The 22,323-nt window shown below is 45.7% G+C and overlaps 1 protein-coding gene across 1 annotated transcript in view; it reads left to right on the top strand.

Annotated features, from left to right (window-relative positions):
- The window catches only part of LOC139367856 (lysosomal trafficking regulator), a 231,284-nt gene that overhangs the window by 44,498 nt on the left and 164,463 nt on the right, over positions 1-22,323 (top strand). The window contains exons 5-9 of the mRNA XM_071106189.1: positions 4,678-4,768; positions 13,969-14,513; positions 14,751-14,924; positions 19,169-19,269; positions 19,420-19,576. Coding sequence (XP_070962290.1) covers positions 4,678-4,768; positions 13,969-14,513; positions 14,751-14,924; positions 19,169-19,269; positions 19,420-19,576 — 1,068 coding nt within the window. The remainder of the gene's footprint in view (positions 1-4,677; positions 4,769-13,968; positions 14,514-14,750; positions 14,925-19,168; positions 19,270-19,419; positions 19,577-22,323) is intronic.

Genomic DNA, 22,323 nt, shown 5'->3' on the forward strand with positions numbered 1-22,323 from the left:
TGACCTTCTCCCATTCCTCCTCTGGATCATCCAGATGGTCATTGGGAAACTTCAGACGGGCCTGGACATGCGCTGGCTTGAGCAGGGGGACCTTGCGTGCGCTGCAGGATTTTAATCCATGACGGCGTACTGTGTTACTAATGGTTTTCTTTGAGACTGTGGTCCCAGCTCTCTTCAGGTCATTGACCAGGTCCTGCCGTGTAGTTCTGGGCTGATCCCTCACCTTCCTCATGATCATTGATGCCCCACGAGGTGAGATCTTGCATGAATCCCCAGACCGAGGGTGATGGACCGTCATCTTGAACTTCTTCCATTTTCTAATAATTGTGCCAACAGTTGTTGCCTTCTCACCAAGCTGCTTGCCTATTGTCCTGTAGCCCATCCCAGCCTTTTGCAGGTCTACAATTTGATCCTTGATGTCCTTACACAGCTCTCTGGTCTTGGCCATTGTGGAGAGGTTGGAGTCTGTTTGATTGAGTGTGTGGACAGGTGTCTTTTATACAGGTAACGAGTTCAAACAGGTGCAGTTAATACAGGTAATGAGTGGAGAACAGGAGGGCTTCTTAAAGAAAAACTAACAGGTCTGTGAGAGCCGGAATTCTTACTGGTTGGTAGGTGATCAAATACTTATGTCATGCAATAAAATGCTAATTAATTACTTACAAATCATACAATGTGATTTTCTGAATCTTTGTTTTAGATTCCATCTCTCACAGTTGAAGTGTACCTATGATACAAATGACAGACCTCTACATGCTTTGTAAGTAGGAAAACCTGCAAATTTGTCAGTGTATCAAATACTTGTTCTCCCCACTGTACGTACAACGAACACAATTGCATTTTATTGATGGCGTGACGAGATCCTGAGCCCCATTGTCGTACCATTCATCCTCTCCCATCACATCATGTTTCAGCATGATAATGCACGGCTCCATGTCGCAAGGATCTGTACACAATTCCTGGAAGCTGTAAATGTCCCAGTTCTTCCATGGCCTGCATACTCACCAGACATGTCACCCATTGAGCATGTTTGGGATGCCCTGGATCAATGTGTACGACAACGTGTTCCAGTTCTCTGTAATATCCAGTAACTTCACACAGCCATTGAAGAGGAGTGGGACAACATTCCACAGGCCACAAACAACAGCCTGATCAACTCTATGTGAAGGAGATGTGTCATGCTGCATGAGGCGAATGGTCCCACCAGATTCTGACAGGTTCTCTGATCCACATACTTTTTTATTCGTATTTTTTAAAGATACCTGTTACCAAAAGATGCATGTCTGTATTCCCAGTCATGTCTCTACCCCTCTGTCTCTGTCTCGATCTGTTACTGATCAGGGAGACAGCTCGTCTGTGTATCGATCTGTTACTGATCAGGGAGACAGCTCGTCTGTGTATCGATCTGTTACTGATCAGGGAGACAGCTCGTCTCTATCGATATGTTACTGATCAGGGAGAGCTCGTCTCTGTATCGATCTGTTACTGATCAGGGAGACAGCTCGTCTCTGTATTGATCTGTTACTGATCAGGTAGACAGCTCGTCTCTGTATCGATCTGTTACTGATCAGGGAGACAGCTAGTCTCTGTATCGATCTGTTACTGATCAGGGAGACAGCTCGTCTGTGTATCGATCTGTTACTGATCAGGGGAGACAGCTCGTCTGTGTATCGATCTGTTACTGATCAGGGAGACAGCTAGTCTCTGTATCGATCTGTTACTGATCAGGGAAACAGCTCGTCCCTGTCTCTACTAGCTTTCTGGATTAATGTGCTGCACAGAGCTTTGCTCCGCATCCTAAATGGCACCCTATTCCCTATATAGTGCACTACTTTAGACCAGACCCCTATTCCCTATATAGTGCACTACTTTAGACCAGACCCCTATACCCTATATAGTGCACTACTTTAGACCAGACCCCTATTCCCTATATAGTGCACTACTTTAGACCAGACCCCTATTCCCTATATAGTGCACTACTTTAGACCAGACCCCTATTCCCTATATAGTGCACTACTTTAGACCAGAGCCCTATGGCACCCTATACCTTATATAGTGCACTACTTTAGACCAGAGCCCTATGGCACCCTATACCTTATATAGTGCACTATTTTAGACCAGACCCCTATTCCCTATATAGTGCACTACTTTAGACCAGAGCCCAAAGGCACCCTATACCTTATATAGTGCACTACTTTAGACCAGACCCCTATACCCTATATAGTGCACTATTTTAGACCAGAGCCCTTATAGGGGGGACGTACGCTTAGTCTTATTTGGTTTTAATTCACACGTTAAGGCACTGCATTCTCTCTCCATGATGAGGAATGCTCTGGTCGTGGGTCACAGAGGAGTAGAGAAGATATTTAGAGAGAGGCTATCATGCACACACCACATATCCCAAGCCACGCAGTACATAGTCACACACAGTAGGCTCTTACTGGCAGGAGGACACAGTCTAACTGACAGGGGTAAATCAAGGAGAACCAAGTAGGACACCCCATACCAGTCCCTCCTTGCACCTACTCTACTTACTGCTGCCCTGCAAGTATCTACTGCTGCCCTGCACCTACTCTACTTACTGCTGCCCTGCACCTACTCTACTTACTGCTGCCCTGCACCTACTCTACTTACTGCTGCCCTTCACCTACTCTACTTACTGCTGCCATGCACCTACTCTACTTACTGCTGCCCTGCACCTACTCTACTTACTGCTGCCCTGCACCTACTCTACTTACTGCTGCCCTGCACCTACTCTACTTACTGCTGCCCTGCACCTACTCTACTTACTGCTGCCCTGCACCTACTCTACTTACTGCTGCCCTGCACCTACTCTACTTACTGCTGCCCTGCACCTACTCTACTTACTGCTGCCCTTCACCTACTCTACTTACTGCTGCCCTGCACCTACTCTACTTACTGCTGCCCTTCACCTACTCCACTTACTGCTGCCCTTCACCTACTCCACTTACTGCTGCCCTGCACCTACTCTACTTACTGCTGCCCTTCACCTACTCTACTTACTGCTGCCCTGCAAGTACCTACTGCTGCCCTGCACCTACTCTACTTACTGCTGCCCTGCACCTACTCTACTTACTGCTGCCCTTCACCTACTCTACTTACTGCTGCCCTGCAAGTACCTACTGCTGCCCTGCACCTACTCCACTTACTGCTGCCCTGCACCTACCTCACTTACTGCTGCCCTGCAAGTACCTACTCTACTTCCGGCTGCCCTGCAAGCATCAACTGCTGCCCTGCACCTACTCTACTTACTGCTGCCCTGCAAGTACCTACTGCTGCCCTGCAAGTACCTACTGCTGCCCTGCACCTACTCCACTTACTGCTGCCCTGCACCTACTCCACTTACTGCTGCCCTTCACCTACTCTACCTACTGCTGCCCTGCAAGTACCTACTGCTGCCCTGCAAGTACCTACTGCGGCTCTACAAGTACCTACTGCGGCCCTGCAAGTACCTACTGCTGCCCTGCACCTACTACACTTACTGCTGCCCTGCACCTACTCTACTTACTGCTGCCCTTCACCTACTCTACTTCCGGCTGCCCTGCAAGTACCTACTGCTGCCCTGCAAGTACCTACTGCGGCTCTACAAGTACCTACTGCGGCCCTGCAAGTACCTACTGCTGCCCTGCACCTACTACACTTACTGCTGCCCTGCACCTACTCTACTTACTGCTGCCCTTCACCTACTCTACTTCCGGCTGCCCTGCAAGTACCTACTGCGGCCCTACAAGTACCTACTGCGGCCCTACAAGTACCTACTGCGGCCCTACAAGTACCTACTGCGGCCCTACAAGTACCTACTGCTGCCCTACAAGTACCTACTGCGGCCCTACAAGTACCTACTGCTGCCCTACAAGTACCTACTGCGGCCCTACAAGTACCTACTGCGGCTCTACCCTGGATGGTTAAAGCCTGATTTCTACATTACACAAACGCGCGTGTGCCTTATGCGAAATGGCAATTCTGCATAGTTGCATCATTTCACACTTTTTGGGGCGTCACACAGTTGTGTGCTTTTGCTACGCAAATATGCAAAACGGTCATTTTGTGTAGCTACCTGGGTTCTGGTGTTGCGTACTGGCTTGGGATAGGAAATAGGTTGAACTCTTTATGTAAACCTGCTGCTCTCTCTGCTGCCACAGGAAGATACCTGTTCAGCAGGAGGAAGCATTTTCATGTCCAGCCTCAACTTCTCTCTGGTTCCCTGGCCAGTGGATGTCCTCTGCTTTCCTCCAGGGTTGCTTGTGCTGGATGTCCTGAGTGACTGAGTGAACATGAGGACATACAAGGAGAGAGAGAATTTCCTAGAAAGTCTCTCTCATTCTGCCCGGACCTATACAGTAATTTGTCTGGACTGTTAGTGGGATGGCGTGATATTACTTCAGAAGGTGTGAACAGAGAGCGAGAGAGAAGTAGAATCTTCTAGCTAACTAAGACTGTCTGTATGTCTGTCCCTGTATGAGCTGACATGTAGAGAGAGAGAGAGAGAGAGAGAGAGAGAGAGAATATTCTAGCTAACCGAGACGCTGTCTCCCTGTAGAAGCTGACCTGTAGAGAGAGGGAGAATATTCTAGCTAACCGAGACTCTCTCCCTGTAGAAGCTGACGTGTAGAGAGAGAGAGAATATTCTAGCTAACCGAGACTCTCTCTCTGTAGGAGCTGACCTGTCGAGAGGAGCTGCTAACCCTGCTGCTGTCTCTACTGCCACTGGTCTGGAAGATACCTGTTCAGGAGGAGAAGGCCCCAGGTAGGTCCTCCACACTACACACCTTCATCACTAACACACAAAGCCTTCACTGTGTACACCTGCTACCTGTAAAACACCAGGTAGGGCCTCCACACTACACACCTTCATCACTAACACACACAGCCGTCACTGTGTACACCTGCTACCTGTAAAACACCAGGTAGGTCCTCCACACTACACACCTTCATCACTAACACACACAGCCTTCACAGTGTACACCTGCTACTTGTAAAACACCAGGTAAAACCAACCTAACTACCTAAACTACTGTTGACTTCCTCTACCATGTGTCCTAACACACATCTATACAACTGTAACAAAACTACTGTTGACTTCCTCTACCATGTGTCCTAACACACATCTATACAACTGTAACAAAACTACTGTTGACTTCCTCTACCATGTGTCCTAACACAACCCAGGAGTGGATGGATTGATGGATATTGTAGCTGTAAACATTGATGTATTCTAGTTTAAGAAAGCAGTGAGAGTTATATAGAACAACAGTTATACAACCCAACAGTGAGTGGTTGGATGGATGGATGGTTGGATAGATGGTTGCCTATTGGAGCTGTGGATGGATGGTTTCCTAATAGAGCTGTGGATGGATGGATTTATGGTTGCCTACTGGAGCTGTGGATGGATGGTTGCCTACTGGAGCTGTGGATGGATGGATGGTTGCCTACTGGAGCGTTGCCTACTGGAGCTGTGGATGGATGGTTGCCTACTGGAGCTGCGGATGGATGGTTGCCTACTGGAGCTGTGGATGGATGGATGGTTGCCTACTGGAGCTGTGGATGGATGGATGGTTGCCTACTGGAGCTGTGGATGGATGGATGGTTGCCTACTGGAGCTGTGGATGGATGGATGGTTGCCTACTGGAGCTGTGGATGGATGTATGGTTGCCTACTGGAGCTGTGGATGGATGGATGGTAGCCTACTGGAGCTGTGGATGGATGGATAGATGGATGCCTACTGGAGCTGTGGATGGATGGATGGATGGTTGCCTACTGGAGCTGTGGATGGATGGTTGCCTACTGGAGCTGTGGATGGATGGATGCCTACTGGAGCTGAGGATGGATGGATGGATAGATGGATGCCTACAGGAGCTGTGGATGGATGGATGGATGGATGCCTACTGGAGCTGTGGATGGATGGATGGATGGTTGCCTACTGGAGCTGTGGATGGATGGATGGTTGCCTACTGGAGCTGTGGATGGATGGATGCCTACTGGAGCTGATAATGGATGGATGGATGGATAGATGGATGCCTACAGGAGCTGTGGATGGATGGATGGATGCCTACTGGAACTCAGGATGGATGGATAGATGGATGCCTACTGGAGCTGAGGATGGATGGATAGATGGATGCCTACTGGAGCTGTGGATGGATGGATGGATACCTACTGGAGCTGTGGATGGATGGATGGATGCCTACTGGAGCTGTGGATGGATGGATAGATGGATGCCTACTGGAGCTGAGGATGGATGGATAGATGGATGCCTACTGGAGCTGTGGATGGATGGATAGATGGATGCCTACTGGAGCTGTGGATGGATGGATGGATACCTACTGGAGCTGTGGATGGATGGATGGATGCCTACTGGAGCTGTGGATGGATGGATAGATGGATGCCTACTGGAGCTGTGGATGGATGGATGGATACCTACTGGAGCTGTGGATGGATGGATACCTACTGGAGCTGAGGATGGATGGATGGATGGATGCCTACTGGAGCTGTGGATGGATGGATGGATGCCTACTGGAGCTGTGGATGGATGGATGCCTACTGGAGCTGTGGATGGATGGATGGATGCCTACTGGAGCTGTGGAGGGATGGATGCATGCCTACTGGAGCTGAGGATGGATGGATGGATGGATGCCTACTAGAGCTGTGGGTGGATGGATGGATGGATGCCTACTAGAGCTGTGGATGGATGGATGGATGGATGCCTACTAGAGCTGTGGATGGATGGATGGATGGATGCCTACTGGAGCTGTGGAGGGATGGATGCATGCCTACTGGAGCTGAGGATGGATGGATGGATGGATGGATGCCTACTAGAGCTGTGGGTGGATGGATGGATGGATGCCTACTAGAGCTGTGGATGGATAGATGGATGCATACTAGAGCTGTGGGTGGATGGATAGATGGATGCCTACTAGAGCTGTGGGTGGGTGGATGGATGGATGGATGCCTACTGGAGCTGTGGATGGATGGATGGATGGATGCCTACTGGAGCTGTGGATGGATGGGTGGATGCCTACTAGAGCTGTGGATGGATGGATGCCTACTGGAGCTGTGGATGGATGCCTACTGGAGCTGTGGATGGATGGATGGATGGATGCCTACTGGAGCTGTGGATGGATGGGTGGATGCCTACTAGAGCTGTGGATGGATGGATGCCTACTGGAGCTGTGGATGGATGCCTACTGGAGCTGTGGATGGATGGATGGATGGATGGATGCCTACTGGAGCTGAGGATGGTAGGATGAATGGATGCCTACTGGAGCTGTGGATGGATGGATGCCTACTAGAGCTGTGGATGGATGGATGGATGCCTACTGGAGCTGTGGATGGATAGATGGATGGATGCCTACTGGAGCTGTGGATGGATGGATGGATGCCTACTGGAGCTGAGGATGGAGGGATGGATGCATGCCTACTGGAGCTGAGGATGGATGGATGCCTACTAGAGCTGTGGATGGATGGATGCCTACTAGAGCTGTGGATGGATGGATGCCTACTGGAGCTGAGGATGGATAGATGGATGGATGCCTACTGGAGCTGTGGATGGATGGATGGATGGATGCCTACTGGAGCTGTGGATGGATGGATGCATACTGAAGCTGATTGACCTCAGGGTGACAGGGGTATTTAGTGTCGTCCTGCTAATCTCTTAACATGCTCCTCATACATAGTTGTCTTATTAGCTTCTGTGATATTAGTTCAGCACACCGCCTCGATTAATAGTTGATTTGAACACCTTTTGATATACATGCTTTATTTTATAAGATACAAACTCCTCTATAAATATGAGGCAGAGAATAATTAGTTGGAGCTCGGTAAGGAAGGGGAAGATATAGTCTTGAACAATGACGTCCATCACACTTAGTACTGAAGTGACAACTACAGAGCCTTCAGGAAGAATTCACACTCATTTCCTTTTTCTACATTTTGTTGTTTTACAGCCTGAATTTAATGGACTTGTTTTTGTCACTGGCCCACCCACAATACCACATGTCAAAGTGGAATTATGTTTTTGAAAGTTTTACAAATGAAAAGTTGAAATGTCTTCAGTCAGTAAGTATTGAACCCCTTTGTTATGGTAAACCTAAATATGTTGAGTAAAAATTTGCTTAAGAAGTCCCATAATAAATTGCATGGGCAATATTGGTGTTTAACATGATTTTTGAACAACTATCCCACACACACAATTGTCTGTCCCTCAGTTGAGCTGTGAATTTCAAACACAGATTCAACCACAAAGACCAGGGAGGTTTTCCAGGGCCTCGCAAAGAAGGGCACCTATTGGTAGAGGGGTAAAAAAAACAATAATAAAAGCAGATATTGAATATCCCTTTGAGCATGGTAAAGTTATTAATTACACTTTGGATGGTGTATCAATACACCCAGTCACTGCAATCCGTCAGTTGACGGAGAGGAAGGAAACTGCTCAGGGATTTGAACCATGAGGCCTTTTTTATTTCACCTTTTTTAAGAACAAATACTTATTTTCAATGACGGCCTAGTGGGTTAACTGGTCTAGGAACAGTGGGTTAACTGGTCTAGGAACAGTGGGTTAACTGGTCTAGGAACAGTGGGTTAACTGGTCTAGGAACAGTGGGTTAACTGGTCTAGGAACAGTGGGTTAACAGGCCTAGGAACAGTGGGGTTAACTGGTCTAGGAACAGTGGGTTAACTGGTCTAGGAACAGTGGGGTTAACTGGTCTAGGAACAGTGGGTTAACTGGTCTAGGAACAGTGGGTTAACTGGTCTAGGAACAGTGGGTTAACTGGTCTAGGAACAGTGGGTTAACTGGTCTAGGAACAGTGGGTTAACTGGTCTAGGAACAGTGGGTTAACTGGTCTAGGAACAGTGGGTTAACTGGTCTAGGAACAGTGGGTTAACTGGTCTAGGAACAGTGGGTTAACTGGTCTAGGAACAGTGGGTTAACTGGTCTAGGAACAGTGGGTTAACTGGTCTAGGAACAGTGGGTTAACTGGTCTAGGAACAGTGGGTTAACTGGTCTAGGAACAGTGGGTTAACTGGTCTAGGAACAGTGGGTTAACTGGTCTAGGAACAGTGGGGTTAACTGGTCTAGGAACAGTGGGGTTAACAGGTCTAGGAACAGTGGGGTTAACTGGTCTAGGAACAGTGGGTTAACTGGTCTAGGAACAGTGGGTTAACTGGTCTAGGAACAGTGGGTTAACTGGTCTAGGAACAGTGGGTTAACTGGTCTAGGAACAGTGGGTTAACTGGTCTAGGAACAGTGGGTTAACTGGTCTAGGAACAGTGGGGTTAACTGGTCTAGGAACAGTGGGGTTAACTGGTCTAGGAACAGTGGGTTAACAGGTCTAGGAACAGTGGGTTAACAGGCCTAGGAACAGTGGGTTAACAGGCCTAGGAACAGTGGGTTAACTGCCTGTTCAGGGAAAGAACGACAGATTTGTACCTTGTCAGCTCGGGGATTTGAACTTGCAACCGGTTACTAGTCCAACGCTCTAACCACTAGGCTACCCTGCCGCCACTGATGACTTTAAAACAGTTACATAGTTTAATAGCTGTGATAGGAGAGAACTGAGGATGGATCAACAACATTGTAGTTACTCCACAATACTAACCTAAAGGACAGGGTGGAAAGAAGGAAGCCTGTACAGAATACAAATATTCCAAAACATGCATCCTGTTTGCAACAAGGCACTGAAGTAAAACTGTTGAAAATGTGTCAAAGAAATGAACCTTTTGTCCTGAATACCAAGTGACTGAGGTGGTATACTCCTCAATGCCATTGGATGAATCCCAGAACATATTCCAGTTTGCAAAACAGTCCTGTAGCTTAGCATCTGCTTCATCTGACCTTCCGTGTTGATCTAGTCACTGGTACTTCCTGCTTTAGTTTTTTCAGGAGGATAGAATTAAGGTCAGATTTGCCAAATGGAGGGTGAGGAAGAGTTTTATGCGTCTGTGTGTGGAGTAAAGGTGGTCTCTAGGTTTTTTCCATCTGGTTGCACATGTGACATTCTGTTTACTGAGCATTTTGTGTAGATCATTGACAGAAAATGACAATTTGAATCCCACTTTCACACCACCAAAGTGCTGAATAAGTCAAGGGGTGTGGATACTTTCTGAAGGCCGTGTACTTTACATGGTGTTATGCTTAGCATTGAAGAATGTGCTAGAAGTAGACGACTGGTGAACTGTACCGTAGGCGGTTTTCTGTTGTTGCTTCAAAGCCTGTTATTGATTTTTGACAAATTAAAGTAATTGATCGTCTGTAGTGTGCCAACACCTTGTCTCTAAGGTTGTTAATCAGGTAACATTGGAATCGCTACAGACCTATACAGACTGGAGCTGTCAATCCCTACAGACCTTTATAGACTGGAGCTGTCAATCCCTACAGACCTTTACAGACTGGAGCTGTCAATCCCTACAGACTGGAGCTGTCAATCCCTACAGACTGGAGCTGTCAATCCCTGCAGACCTATACAGACTGGAGCTGTCAATCCCTACAGACCATTACAGACTGGAGCTGTCAATCCCTACAGACCTATACAGACTGGAGCTGTCAATCCCTACAGACCATTACAGACTGGAGCTTTCAATCCCTATAGACCATTACAGACTGGAGCTGTCAATCCCTACAGACTGGAGCTGTCAATCCCTACAGACTGGAGCTGTCAATCCCTACAGACTGGAGCTGTCAATCTCTACAGACTGGAGCTGTCAATCTCTACAGACTGGAGCTGTCAATCCCTACAGACTGGAGCTGTCAATCCCTACAGACTGGAGCTGTCAATCCCTACAGACCATTAGACTGGAGCTGTCAATCCCTACAGACCATTAGACTGGAGCTGTCAATCCCTACAGACCATTACAGACTGGAGCTGTCAATCCCTACAGACTGGAGCTGTCAATCCCTACAGACTGGAGCTGTCAATCCCTACAGACTGGAGCTGTCAATCCCTACAGACTGGAGCTGTCAATCCCTACAGACTGGAGCTGTCAATCCCTACAGACCATTAGACTGGAGCTGTCAATCCCTACAGACCATTACAGACTGGAGCTGTCAATCCCTACAGACTGGAGCTGGCCATCCCTACAGACTGGAGCTGTCAATCCCTACAGACCTTTACAGACTGGAGCTGTCAATCCCTATAGACTGGAGTGTCAATCCCTACAGGCCATTACAGACTGGAGCTGTCAATCTCTACAGACCATTACAGACTGGAGCTGTCAATCCCTACAGACCATTACAGAGGAGCTGTCAATCCCTACAGACCTTTACAGACTGGAGCTGTCAATCCCTACAGACCATTACAGACTGGAGCTGTCAATCCCTACAGACCATTACAGAGGAGCTGTCAATCCCTACAGACCTTTACAGACTGGAGCTGTCAATCCCTACAGACCATTACAGACTGGAGCTGTCAATCCCTACAGACCATTACAGAGGAGCTGTCAATCCCTACAGACCATTACAGACTGGAGCTGTCAATCCCTACAGGCCATTACAGACTGGAGCTGTCAATCCCTATAGACCATTACAGACTGGAGCTGTCAATCCCTACAGACTGGAGCTGTCAATCCCTACAGACCATTACAGAGGAGCTGTCAATCCCTACAGACCTTTACAGACTGGAGCTGTCAATCCCTACAGACCATTACAGACTGGAGCTGTCAATCCCTATAGACCATTACAGACTGGAGCTGTCAATCCCTACAGACCATTACAGACTGGAGCTGTCAATCCCTATATACCATTACATACTGGAGCTGTCAATCCCTACAGACCATTACAGACTGGAGCTGTCAATCCCTACAGACTGGAGCTGTCAATCCCTACAGACCATTACAGACTGGAGCTGTCAATCCCTACAGACCATTACAGACTGGAGCTGTCAATCCCTACAGACCATTACAGAGGAGCTGTCAATCCCTACAGACCTTTACAGACTGGAGCTGTCAATCCCTACAGACCATTACAGACTGGAGCTGTCAATCCCTACAGACCATTACAGAGGAGCTGTCAATCCCTACAGACCATTACAGACTGGAGCTGTCAATCCCTACAGGCCATTACAGACTGGAGCTGTCAATCCCTATAGAGCATTACAGACTGGAGCTGTCAATCCCTACAGACTGGAGCTGTCAATCCCTACAGACCATTACAGAGGAGCTGTCAATCCCTACAGACCTTTACAGACTGGAGCTGTCAATCCCTACAGACCATTACAGACTGGAGCTGTCAATCCCTATAGACCATTACAGACTGTAGCTGTCAATCCCTACAGACCATTACAGAGGAGCTGTCAATCCCTACAGACCTTTACAGACTGGAGCTGTCAATCCCTACAGACCATTACAGACTGGAGCTGTCAATCCCTACAGACCATTACAGAGGAGCTGTCAATCCCTACAGACCATTACAGACTGGAGCTGTCAATCCCTACAGGCCATTACAGACTGGAGCTGTCAATCCCTATAGACCATTACAGACTGGAGCTGTCAATCCCTACAGACTGGAGCTGTCAATCCCTACAGACCATTACAGAGGAGCTGTCAATCCCTACAGACCTTTACAGACTGGAGCTGTCAATCCCTACAGACCATTACAGACTGGAGCTGTCAATCCCTATAGACCATTACAGACTGGAGCTGTCAATCCCTACAGACCATTACAGACTGGAGCTGTCAATCCCTATATACCATTACATACTGGAGCTGTCAATCCCTACAGACCATTACAGACTGGAGCTGTCAATCCCTACAGACTGGAGCTGTCAATCCCTACAGACCATTACAGACTGGAGCTGTCAATCCCTACATACTGGAGCTGTCAATCCCTACAGACTGGAGCTGTCAATCCCTACAGACCATTACAGACTGGAGCTGTCAATCCCTACAGACCATTACAGACTGGAGCTGTCAATCCCTACAGACCATTACAGACTGGAGCTGTCAATCCCTATAGACCATTACAGACTGGAGCTGTCAATCCCTACAGACTGGAGCTGTCAATCCCTACAGACCATTACAGACTGGAGCTGTCAATCCCTACAGACCATTACAGACTGGAGCTGTCAATCCCTACAGACTGGAGCTGTCAATCCCTACAGACCTTTACAGACTGGAGCTGTCAATCCCTACAGACCATTACAGACTGGAGCTGTCAATCCCTATAGACCATTACAGACTGGAGCTGTCAATCCCTATAGACCATTACAGACTGGAGCTGTCAATCCCTACAGACTGGAGCTGTCAATCCCTACAGACCATTACAGACTGGAGCTGTCAATCCCTACAGACCATTACAGACTGGAGCTGTCAATCCCTACAGACCTTTACAGACTGGAGCTGTCAATCCCTACAGACAATTACAGACTGGAGCTGTCAATCCCTACAGACCATTACAGAGGAGCTGTCAATCCCTACAGACCTTTACAGACTGGAGCTGTCAATCCCTACAGACCATTAGACTGGAGCTGTCAATCCCTACAGACCATTACAGAGGAGCTGTCAATCCCTACAGACCATTAGACTGGAGCTGTCAATCCCTACAGACCATTACAGAGGAGCTGTCAATCCCTACAGACCTTTACAGACTGGAGCTGTCAATCCCTACAGACCATTACAGACTGGAGCTGTCAATCCCTACAGACCATTACAGACTGGAGCTGTCAATCCCTACAGACCATTACAGAGGAGCTGTCAATCCCTACAGACCTATACAGACTGGAGCTGTCAATCCCTATAGACCATTACAGACTCACAGTAATTTCTGTGTTGCCTGATTTCACCCTGCCTCACAGTAGTTTCTGTGTTGCCTGATTTCACCCTGCCTCACAGTAGTTTCTGTGTTGCCAGATTTCACCCTGCCTTACAGTAGTTTCTGTGTTGCCAGATTTCACCCTGCCTTACAGTAGTTTCTGTGTTGCCAGATTTCACCCTGCCTTACAGTAGTTTCTGTGTTGCCAGATTTCACCCTGCTGTCTCTGCTGGAAGTGTTCTTGAGCCGGGAGGTGAATGCAGTCCCCCAGAGGGCGGGGAAAGACCAGAAGACCGGTGCGTTGCACTCTGAGAAGCAGTCCCGCGGTGGCAGCAGCAGCAGCTCCACCTGGAAGGTCCTGCGTCGCTCTCGCCGCACCGCTCAGCGCTACTCCGTAAGGGATGCTCGTCGCTCCCAGCTCTCCACCTCTGACTCAGACGCCAACTCTGACAACAAGGCCGTCACCGGTGGCACCGGTGGAGTGCGTAGTCGACGTTCTCGCGGTTCTACGATCCGTGTGAGCTGCCAGCATCACCGTTCGGAGGCTCCCTTGTTACCCTCGCCTCCTGTCCCCCCTCCCGAAAAGACCATGGCTTTGTCTTTCCCGCTCTACCCCCAACCTCGGTCGCTGGGCGGGTCCCAGACCACCCTGGACACAGAGACCCTGACTGACCCAGCTGCCATGTCCATATTCAACAGGATGGAGAACTCTCCCTTCGACCTCTGTCATGTTCTGCTCTCGCTCCTGGAAAAGGTATTTTTTTTATAGTGTTGAATGTAAAGTGCCCGGCGCACAGCCCTGTCAGCCTCAAGCTGTCCATTCTTAATACAACCCGGACCACAATGGAAATAGGCTGGTAGACTTAGTGTTTTTAATACTAAATCAGGGTAAATGTACTGTTGTTCTGAAGTGGTTGCATTATCTCTATATATGTATTTTAAATATGACCCCCCCTCAAAAAAAATAATTCATTTAAATGTTTTTTTCAAGGTGTGTAAATTTGACATGAGCATCAACCACAACCCGGGTCTGGCTGTCAGTGTGGTGCCGACCCTCACTGAGATCCTTACCGAGTTTGGAGACTGCTGTGGTCCGGGGGGAGGAGGAGAGGGGGTGGAGGAGCTGGCTGGAGGCTGGACAGAGGAACCCATCGCCCTGGTCCAGGTACACCTTTTTAATTAAAATGTTCTTCATTGAATATAATAATTAAATACTTCATGTCAATTGGTCTTTTACACATTGTGCTGTACTTACTATTGACATTGTGTTGTCATTGTGGTGGGATGTGTTGTCATTGTGGTGGGATGTGTTGTCATTGTGGTGGGATGTGTTGTCATTGTGGTGGGATGTTTTGTCATTGTGGTGGGATGTGTTGTCATTGTGGTGGGATGTGTTGTCATTGTGGTGGGATGTTTTGTCATTGTGGTGGGATGTGTTGACATTGTGGTGGGATGTGTTGTCATTGTAGTGCGATGTGTTGTCATTGTAGTGGGATGTTTTGTCATTGTGGTGGGATGTGTTGTCATTGTGGTGGGATGTGTTGTCATTGTGGTGGGATGTGTTGTCATTGTGGTGGGATGTGTTGTCATTGTGGTGGGATGTGTTGTCATTGTGGTGGGATGTGTTGACATTGTGGTGGGATGTGTTGACATTGTGGTGGGATGTGTTGACATTGTGGTGGGATGTGTTGTCATTGTGGTGGGATGTGTTGTCATTGTGGTGGGATGTGTTGTCATTGTGCTGTACTTACTATTGACATTGTGTTGTCATTGTGGTGGGATGTGTTGTCATTGTGGTGGGATGTGTTGTCATTGTGGTGGGATGTGTTGTCATTGTGGTGGGATGTGTTGTCATTGTGGTGGGATGTTTTGTCATTGTGGTGGGATGTGTTGTCATTGTGGTGGGATGTGTTGTCATTGTGGTGGGATGTGTTGTCATTGTGGTGGGATGTTTTGTCATTGTGGTGGGATGTGTTGACATTGTGGTGGGATGTGTTGTCATTGTAGTGGGATGTGTTGTCATTGTGGTGGGATGTGTTGTCATTGTGGTGGGATGTGTTGACATTGTGGTGGGATGTGTTGACATTGTGGTGGGATGTGTTGACATTGTGGTGGGATGTTTTGACATTGTGGTGGGATGTGTTGACATTGTGGTGGGATGTGTTGACATTGTGGTGGGATGTGTTGACATTGTGGTGGGATGTGTTGACATTGTGGTGGGATGTGTTGTCATTGTGGTGGGATGTGTTGTCATTGTGGTGGGATGTGTTGTCATTGTGGTGGGATGTGTTGACATTGTGGTGGGATGTGTTGACATTGTGGTGGGATGTGTTGACATTGTGGTGGGATGTGTTGTCATTGTGGTGGGATGTGTTGTCATTGTGGTGGGATGTGTTGTCATTGTGGTGGGATGTGTTGTCATTGTGGTGGGATGTTTTGTCATTGTGGTGGGATGTGTTGTCATTGTGGTGGGATGTGTTGTCATTGTGGTGGGATGTGTTGTCATTGTGGTGGGATGTGTTGTCATTGTGGTGGGATGTGTTGACATTGTGGTGGGATGTGTTGTCATTGTGGTGGGATGTTTTGTCATTGTGGTGGGATGTTTTGTCATTGTAGTGCGATGTTTTGTCATTGTGGTGGGATGTTTTGTCATTGTGGTGGGATGTTTTGTCATTGTGGTGGGATGTTTTGTCATTGTAGTGCGATGTGTTGTCATTGTAGTGGGATGTTTTGTCATTGTGGTGGGATGTTTTGACATTTTTGTCATTGTATAGTGATAGTTTGTCATTGTGATAGTTTGTCATTGTATTGTGATAGTTTGTCATTGTGATAGTTTGTCATTGTATTGTGATAGTTTGTCATTGTATAGTGATAGTTTGTCATTGTGATAGTTTGTCATTGTATTGTGATAGTTTGTCATTGTGATAGTTTGTCATTGTGATAGTTTGTCATTGTATTGTGATAGTTTGTCATTGTATTGTGATAGTTTGTCATTGTATTGTGATAGTTTGTCATTGTATTGTGATAGTTTGTCATTGTATTGTGATAGTTTGTCATTGTATTGTGATAGTTTGTCATTGTGATAGTTTGTCATTGTGATAGTTTGTCATTGTATTGTGATAGTTTGTCATTGTATTGTGATAGTTTGTCATTGTATTGTGATAGTTTGTCATTGTATTGTGATAGTTTGTCATTGTATTGTGATAGTTTGTCATTGTATTGTGATAGTTTGTCATTGTGATAGTTTGTCATTGTATTGTGATAGTTTGTCATTGTGATAGTTTGTCATTGTGATAGTTTGTCATTGTGATAGTTTGTCATTGTATAGTGATAGTTTGTCATTGTGATAGTTTGTCATTGTATAGTGATAGTTTGTCATTGTGATAGTTTGTCATTGTATTGTGATAGTTTGTCATTGTGATAGTTTGTCATTGTATAGTGATAGTTTGTCATTGTGATAGTTTGTCATTGTATTGTGATAGTTTGTCATTGTGATAGTTTGTCATTGTATTGTGATAGTTTGTCATTGTATTGTGATAGTTTGTCATTGTATTGTGATAGTTTGTCATTGTATTGTGATAGTTTGTCATTGTATTGTGATAGTTTGTCATTGTGATAGTTTGTCATTGTATTGTGATAGTTTGTCATTGTATTGTGATAGTTTGTCATTGTATTGTGATAGTTTGTCATTGTATTGTGATAGTTTGTCATTGTATTGTGATAGTTTGTCATTGTATTGTGATAGTTTGTCATTGTATTGTGATAGTTTGTCATTGTATTGTGATAGTTTGTCATTGTATTGTGATAGTTTGTCATTGTATTGTGATAGTTTGTCATTGTATTGTGATAGTTTGTCATTGTATTGTGATAGTTTGTCATTGTGATAGTTTGTCATTGTGATAGTTTGTCATTGTGATAGTTTGTCATTGTATTGTGATAGTTTGTCATTGTATTGTGATAGTTTGTCATTGTATTGTGATAGTTTGTCATTGTATTGTGATAGTTTGTCATTGTATTGTGATAGTTTGTCATTGTGATAGTTTGTCATTGTATTGTGATAGTTTGTCATTGTATTGTGATAGTTTGTCATTGTGATAGTTTGTCATTGTATTGTGATAGTTTGTCATTGTATTGTGATAGTTTGTCATTGTATTGTGATAGTTTGTCATTGTATTGTGATAGTTTGTCATTGTATTGTGATAGTTTGTCATTGTGATAGTTTGTCATTGTGATAGTTTGTCATTGTATTGTGATAGTTTGTCATTGTATTGTGATAGTTTGTCATTGTATTGTGATAGTTTGTCATTGTATTGTGATAGTTTGTCATTGTATTGTGATAGTTTGTCATTGTATTGTGATAGTTTGTCATTGTATTGTGATAGTTTGTCATTGTATTGTGATAGTTTGTCATTGTATTGTGATAGTTTGTCATTGTGATAGTTTGTCATTGTGATAGTTTGTCATTGTATTGTGATAGTTTGTCATTGTATTGTGATAGTTTGTCATTGTATTGTGATAGTTTGTCATTGTATTGTGATAGTTTGTCATTGTATTGTGATAGTTTGTCATTGTATTGTGATAGTTTGTCATTGTGATAGTTTGTCATTGTGATAGTTTGTCATTGTATTGTGATAGTTTGTCATTGTGATAGTTTGTCATTGTATTGTGATAGTTTGTCATTGTATTGTGATAGTTTGTCATTGTATTGTGATAGTTTGTCATTGTATTGTGATAGTTTGTCATTGTATTGTGATAGTTTGTCATTGTATTGTGATAGTTTGTCATTGTATTGTGATAGTTTGTCATTGTGATAGTTTGTCATTGTGATAGTTTGTCATTGTATTGTGATAGTTTGTCATTGTGATAGTTTGTCATTGTATTGTGATAGTTTGTCATTGTATTGTGATAGTTTGTCATTGTATTGTGATAGTTTGTCATTGTATTGTGATAGTTTGTCATTGTATTGTGATAGTTTGTCATTGTATTGTGATAGTTTGTCATTGTATTGTGATAGTTTGTCATTGTATTGTGATAGTTTGTCATTGTATTGTGATAGTTTGTCATTGTATTGTGATAGTTTGTCATTGTATTGTGATAGTTTGTCATGTTGCAAGTATTGGATTTGTTGTACTATGCCTGTAAGTATGACCATGAGTGATGGACATAGTCCACATTAGCCTCAGGCTTGTCTTTTCAGACCAGACTAGTAGGAAATATGCCAAACTAGCCCAAAAGTAATCAGAAGTATGGCATACATTTTGGACTCTTGGGTAGTGGAACATCATCCAGGCTAGTAGAGAAAATGTGATCTACCAGCCTGACTGGCCGGTGCCCATAATCCTTAACTTCCATACCCGAGTACGACTAGCTAATTGATAATAAAGATCAGTCTGATCCGTCTCCTCTCAGAGGATGCTGCTAAGGACCATCCTCCACCTGATGTCAGTTGACGTGGGTCAGAGTGAGGCTCTACCAGACAGCCTGCGACGCAGCCTGACCGACCTGCTCAGGTACGTAGCCAAGAGGTTAGAGAACACGACCGGCAGCCAGACGGTTGCTGGCTCTAACCCCCCCCACCCCCCCCGGGTGGTCGACACTAAACTAGGAGCCGAACTAAACTGGCAGCTGAAACCATTGTACAACCTGTCTATTGTATTCAGAGCCACGCTGAAGATCAGGTCCTGCCTGGAGAGACAGGTTGACCCATTCGCTCCCAGAACCAAGAAGACCCTGCAGGAGGTGCAGGAGGACTTCTCTTTCTCCCGCTGGAGGCACCGCTCCCTGCTGTTACCTGAGCTGCTGGAGGGGGTACTGCAGGTAGGGACTGCTGTGTCCCACATGGCACTCTATTCCCTACATAGAGCACTACTTTAGACCCTTATGGAATCCTATTCCCTATATAGTGCACTACTTTAGACCCTTATGGAATCCTATTCCCTATATAGTGCACTACTTTAGACAAGAGCCTTATGGCACCCTATTCCCTATATAGGGCACTACTTTAGACCAGAGTCCTATTCCCTATATAGTACACTACTTTAGACCAGAGCCCTATGGCACCCTATTCCCTATATAGTGCACTACTTTAGACCAGGGCCCTATTCCCTATAGTGTACTACTTTAGACCAGGGCCCTATGGCACCCTATTCCCTATATAGTGCACTACTTTAGACCAGAGCCCTATTCCCTATATAGTGCACTACTTTAGACCAGAGCGCTATTCCCTATATAGTGCACTACTTTAGACCAGGGCCCTATTTCCTATATAGTGCACTACTTTAGACCAGAGCCCTATTCCCTATATAGTACACTACTTTAGACCAGAGCCCTATTCCCTATACAGTACACTACTTTAGACCAGAGCCCTATTCCCTATATAGTACACTACTTTAGACCAGAGCCCTATTCCCTATATAGTGCACTACTTTAGACCAGAGCCCTATTCCCTATATAGTGCACTACTTTAGACCAGGGCTCACATCCATTGTGTAGTGTATATATTTTTTGCTGATGTACGACCAGGAAGAAGATTGTCTTGTCCTCTTTCAGTCAGTCAACTTCAGTTCAACATCCTATGGGGAGTCTCACTCTCACCACTTAGGTTGAAGGATCTACAATCACCCCTGACAAGGCCAATTAAAATCCGCACCTCTCTCAAAGCACCGCCTTCCACAGGTGATGAGCGTAAGGCTCACATTCATTCCTGAAAGTATTCCACTCTACACCTCGGCGTGAACGAGATGCGCTACTGAAACACAAAACTGTCTTATGTTGCGCCAACTAAACTGTCCCTTAATGGCAGAGCGTTCTCACCCTCTGGCCGTTGTTCCCTGATTTGTTTGTATGGTTTTTTAGTTATTTTTCAAATCGCTTGACCTGACTATAGCAATAAGTAATATGACTGACGCGATGAAGGCTAACAAGCCGGTTTCGGGTTCACGACCAAATTAATTAAAAGATACTCACGTTTGTTGTCTGTCCCAGCATGCTCAGGCTGCCCCCGGTCCAATCAGTTTTTGTGCGAGACTTGGAGATCAGAATCTTATTTACAGAACAGATTCTTATTTACAATGACGGCCTACCATGGCCTAACCCTAACCTGCGCTGCACTATGGACTCCCAATCACGTCTGGTTTTGATACAGCCTGGAACCGAACCAGGGTCACTGCATAATGTCCAATGTTGTTCCTTGAGGGCCGTCAGCTTGAGGAGGACTTTACACAGCTGTGACTAAAACCGAAGATAATTATCTTGGTAGGTAATACAGTCTGTATTTGATTGTTAGGTATTCTAGGTCGGTTGAGCAAAAGGACTTGAGTTTCTGTATGTCACAATCACACCATAAGTAGTTATTCATGAAACATACACTACCGCCTTTCTTCTTCCTGGAGAGTTCTTAATTCCTGTCTGCGCAATATACTGAGAACCCAGCTGGCTGTATGGATGGGGGCAGTATATCCCGAGAGAGCCATGTTCCCGTGAAACAGAGTATGTTACGGTCACTGATGTCTCTCTGGAAGGAGATCCTCGCACTTAGCTCGTCTACTTTATTGTCCAGAGACTGAACATTAGAGTAATATACTCGGAAGCGGTGGACGGTGTGCGCGCCTCCTGAGTCGGAATAGAAGTCCACTCCGAATACCTCTTCTCTGCCAGCGTCTTGGAGCAGCCTCTGGGATAAGTTCAATTGCCCTGGGGGGTACGAACAAAGGATCCAATTTGGGAAAATCGTAATGCTCGTGAGTTACCGCCACGCTGTGTAGTAACACAGAAAACATTCTGGGCTAATAATGTAAGAAATTACACACAACAAAACGAAATCTTGCAGCGTTGCTTAGGAGCTAGAAGAGCTGCCATGTCTGTCTGCGCCAACTTGGCGCTGGGTTTGGAGAGTCGCTCCTCCAAAGTCTCCCTGCTCATGTCTATGGCCTCGGGTAAACGTGTTGGGCACCTCCGCATTACCCGTTCCTGGGCTTGGTGAAGAGCGGTATTAAATTATCACCTGTGGAAGGCGCCCCGCCTCCAGCGAGGCGCGGATTTCATTGGCCTTGTCAGGCGTGATTGTAGATCCTTCGACTGAAGTCGCCAGAGTGCGACTCCCCATAGTATGTTGTATTTCTCTCCTTCAGAGAGCAGTAGTTACGTTTTTATCCATTCCTTACTAGGAGTGCATCCTAAATGGCACCGTGTTCTCTGTATACATCATTAAAACAAAACTGATGCCTTTTATTTTCCACTTTTCCCCTCTATTTTTCACTAAACTTATTATTTATTGTCCACAGCACAAGGTGCACCTTTTGCAATGATCATGCTGTTTCATCAGCTTCATATTCGACACCTGTCAGGTGGATGGATTATCTTGGCAAAGGAGAAATGCTCACTAGCAGGGCTGTAAAACACATTTTTACACAATTTGAGAGAAATTACTGTTTTGTGCGTATGGAAAATGGCTGTTTTTTTTTTTTTTTTTTTTTCTTCAGCTCATGAAACATGGGACCAACCCTTTAAAACCTCTTACTTCTACCCCCTCCTTTTTTGAAAATTCTGTTAAAAATCGCGCAACT

Source organism: Oncorhynchus clarkii, chromosome 16, assembly GCF_045791955.1.
Source record: "Oncorhynchus clarkii lewisi isolate Uvic-CL-2024 chromosome 16, UVic_Ocla_1.0, whole genome shotgun sequence".
Lineage (NCBI taxonomy): Eukaryota > Metazoa > Chordata > Actinopteri > Salmoniformes > Salmonidae > Oncorhynchus > Oncorhynchus clarkii.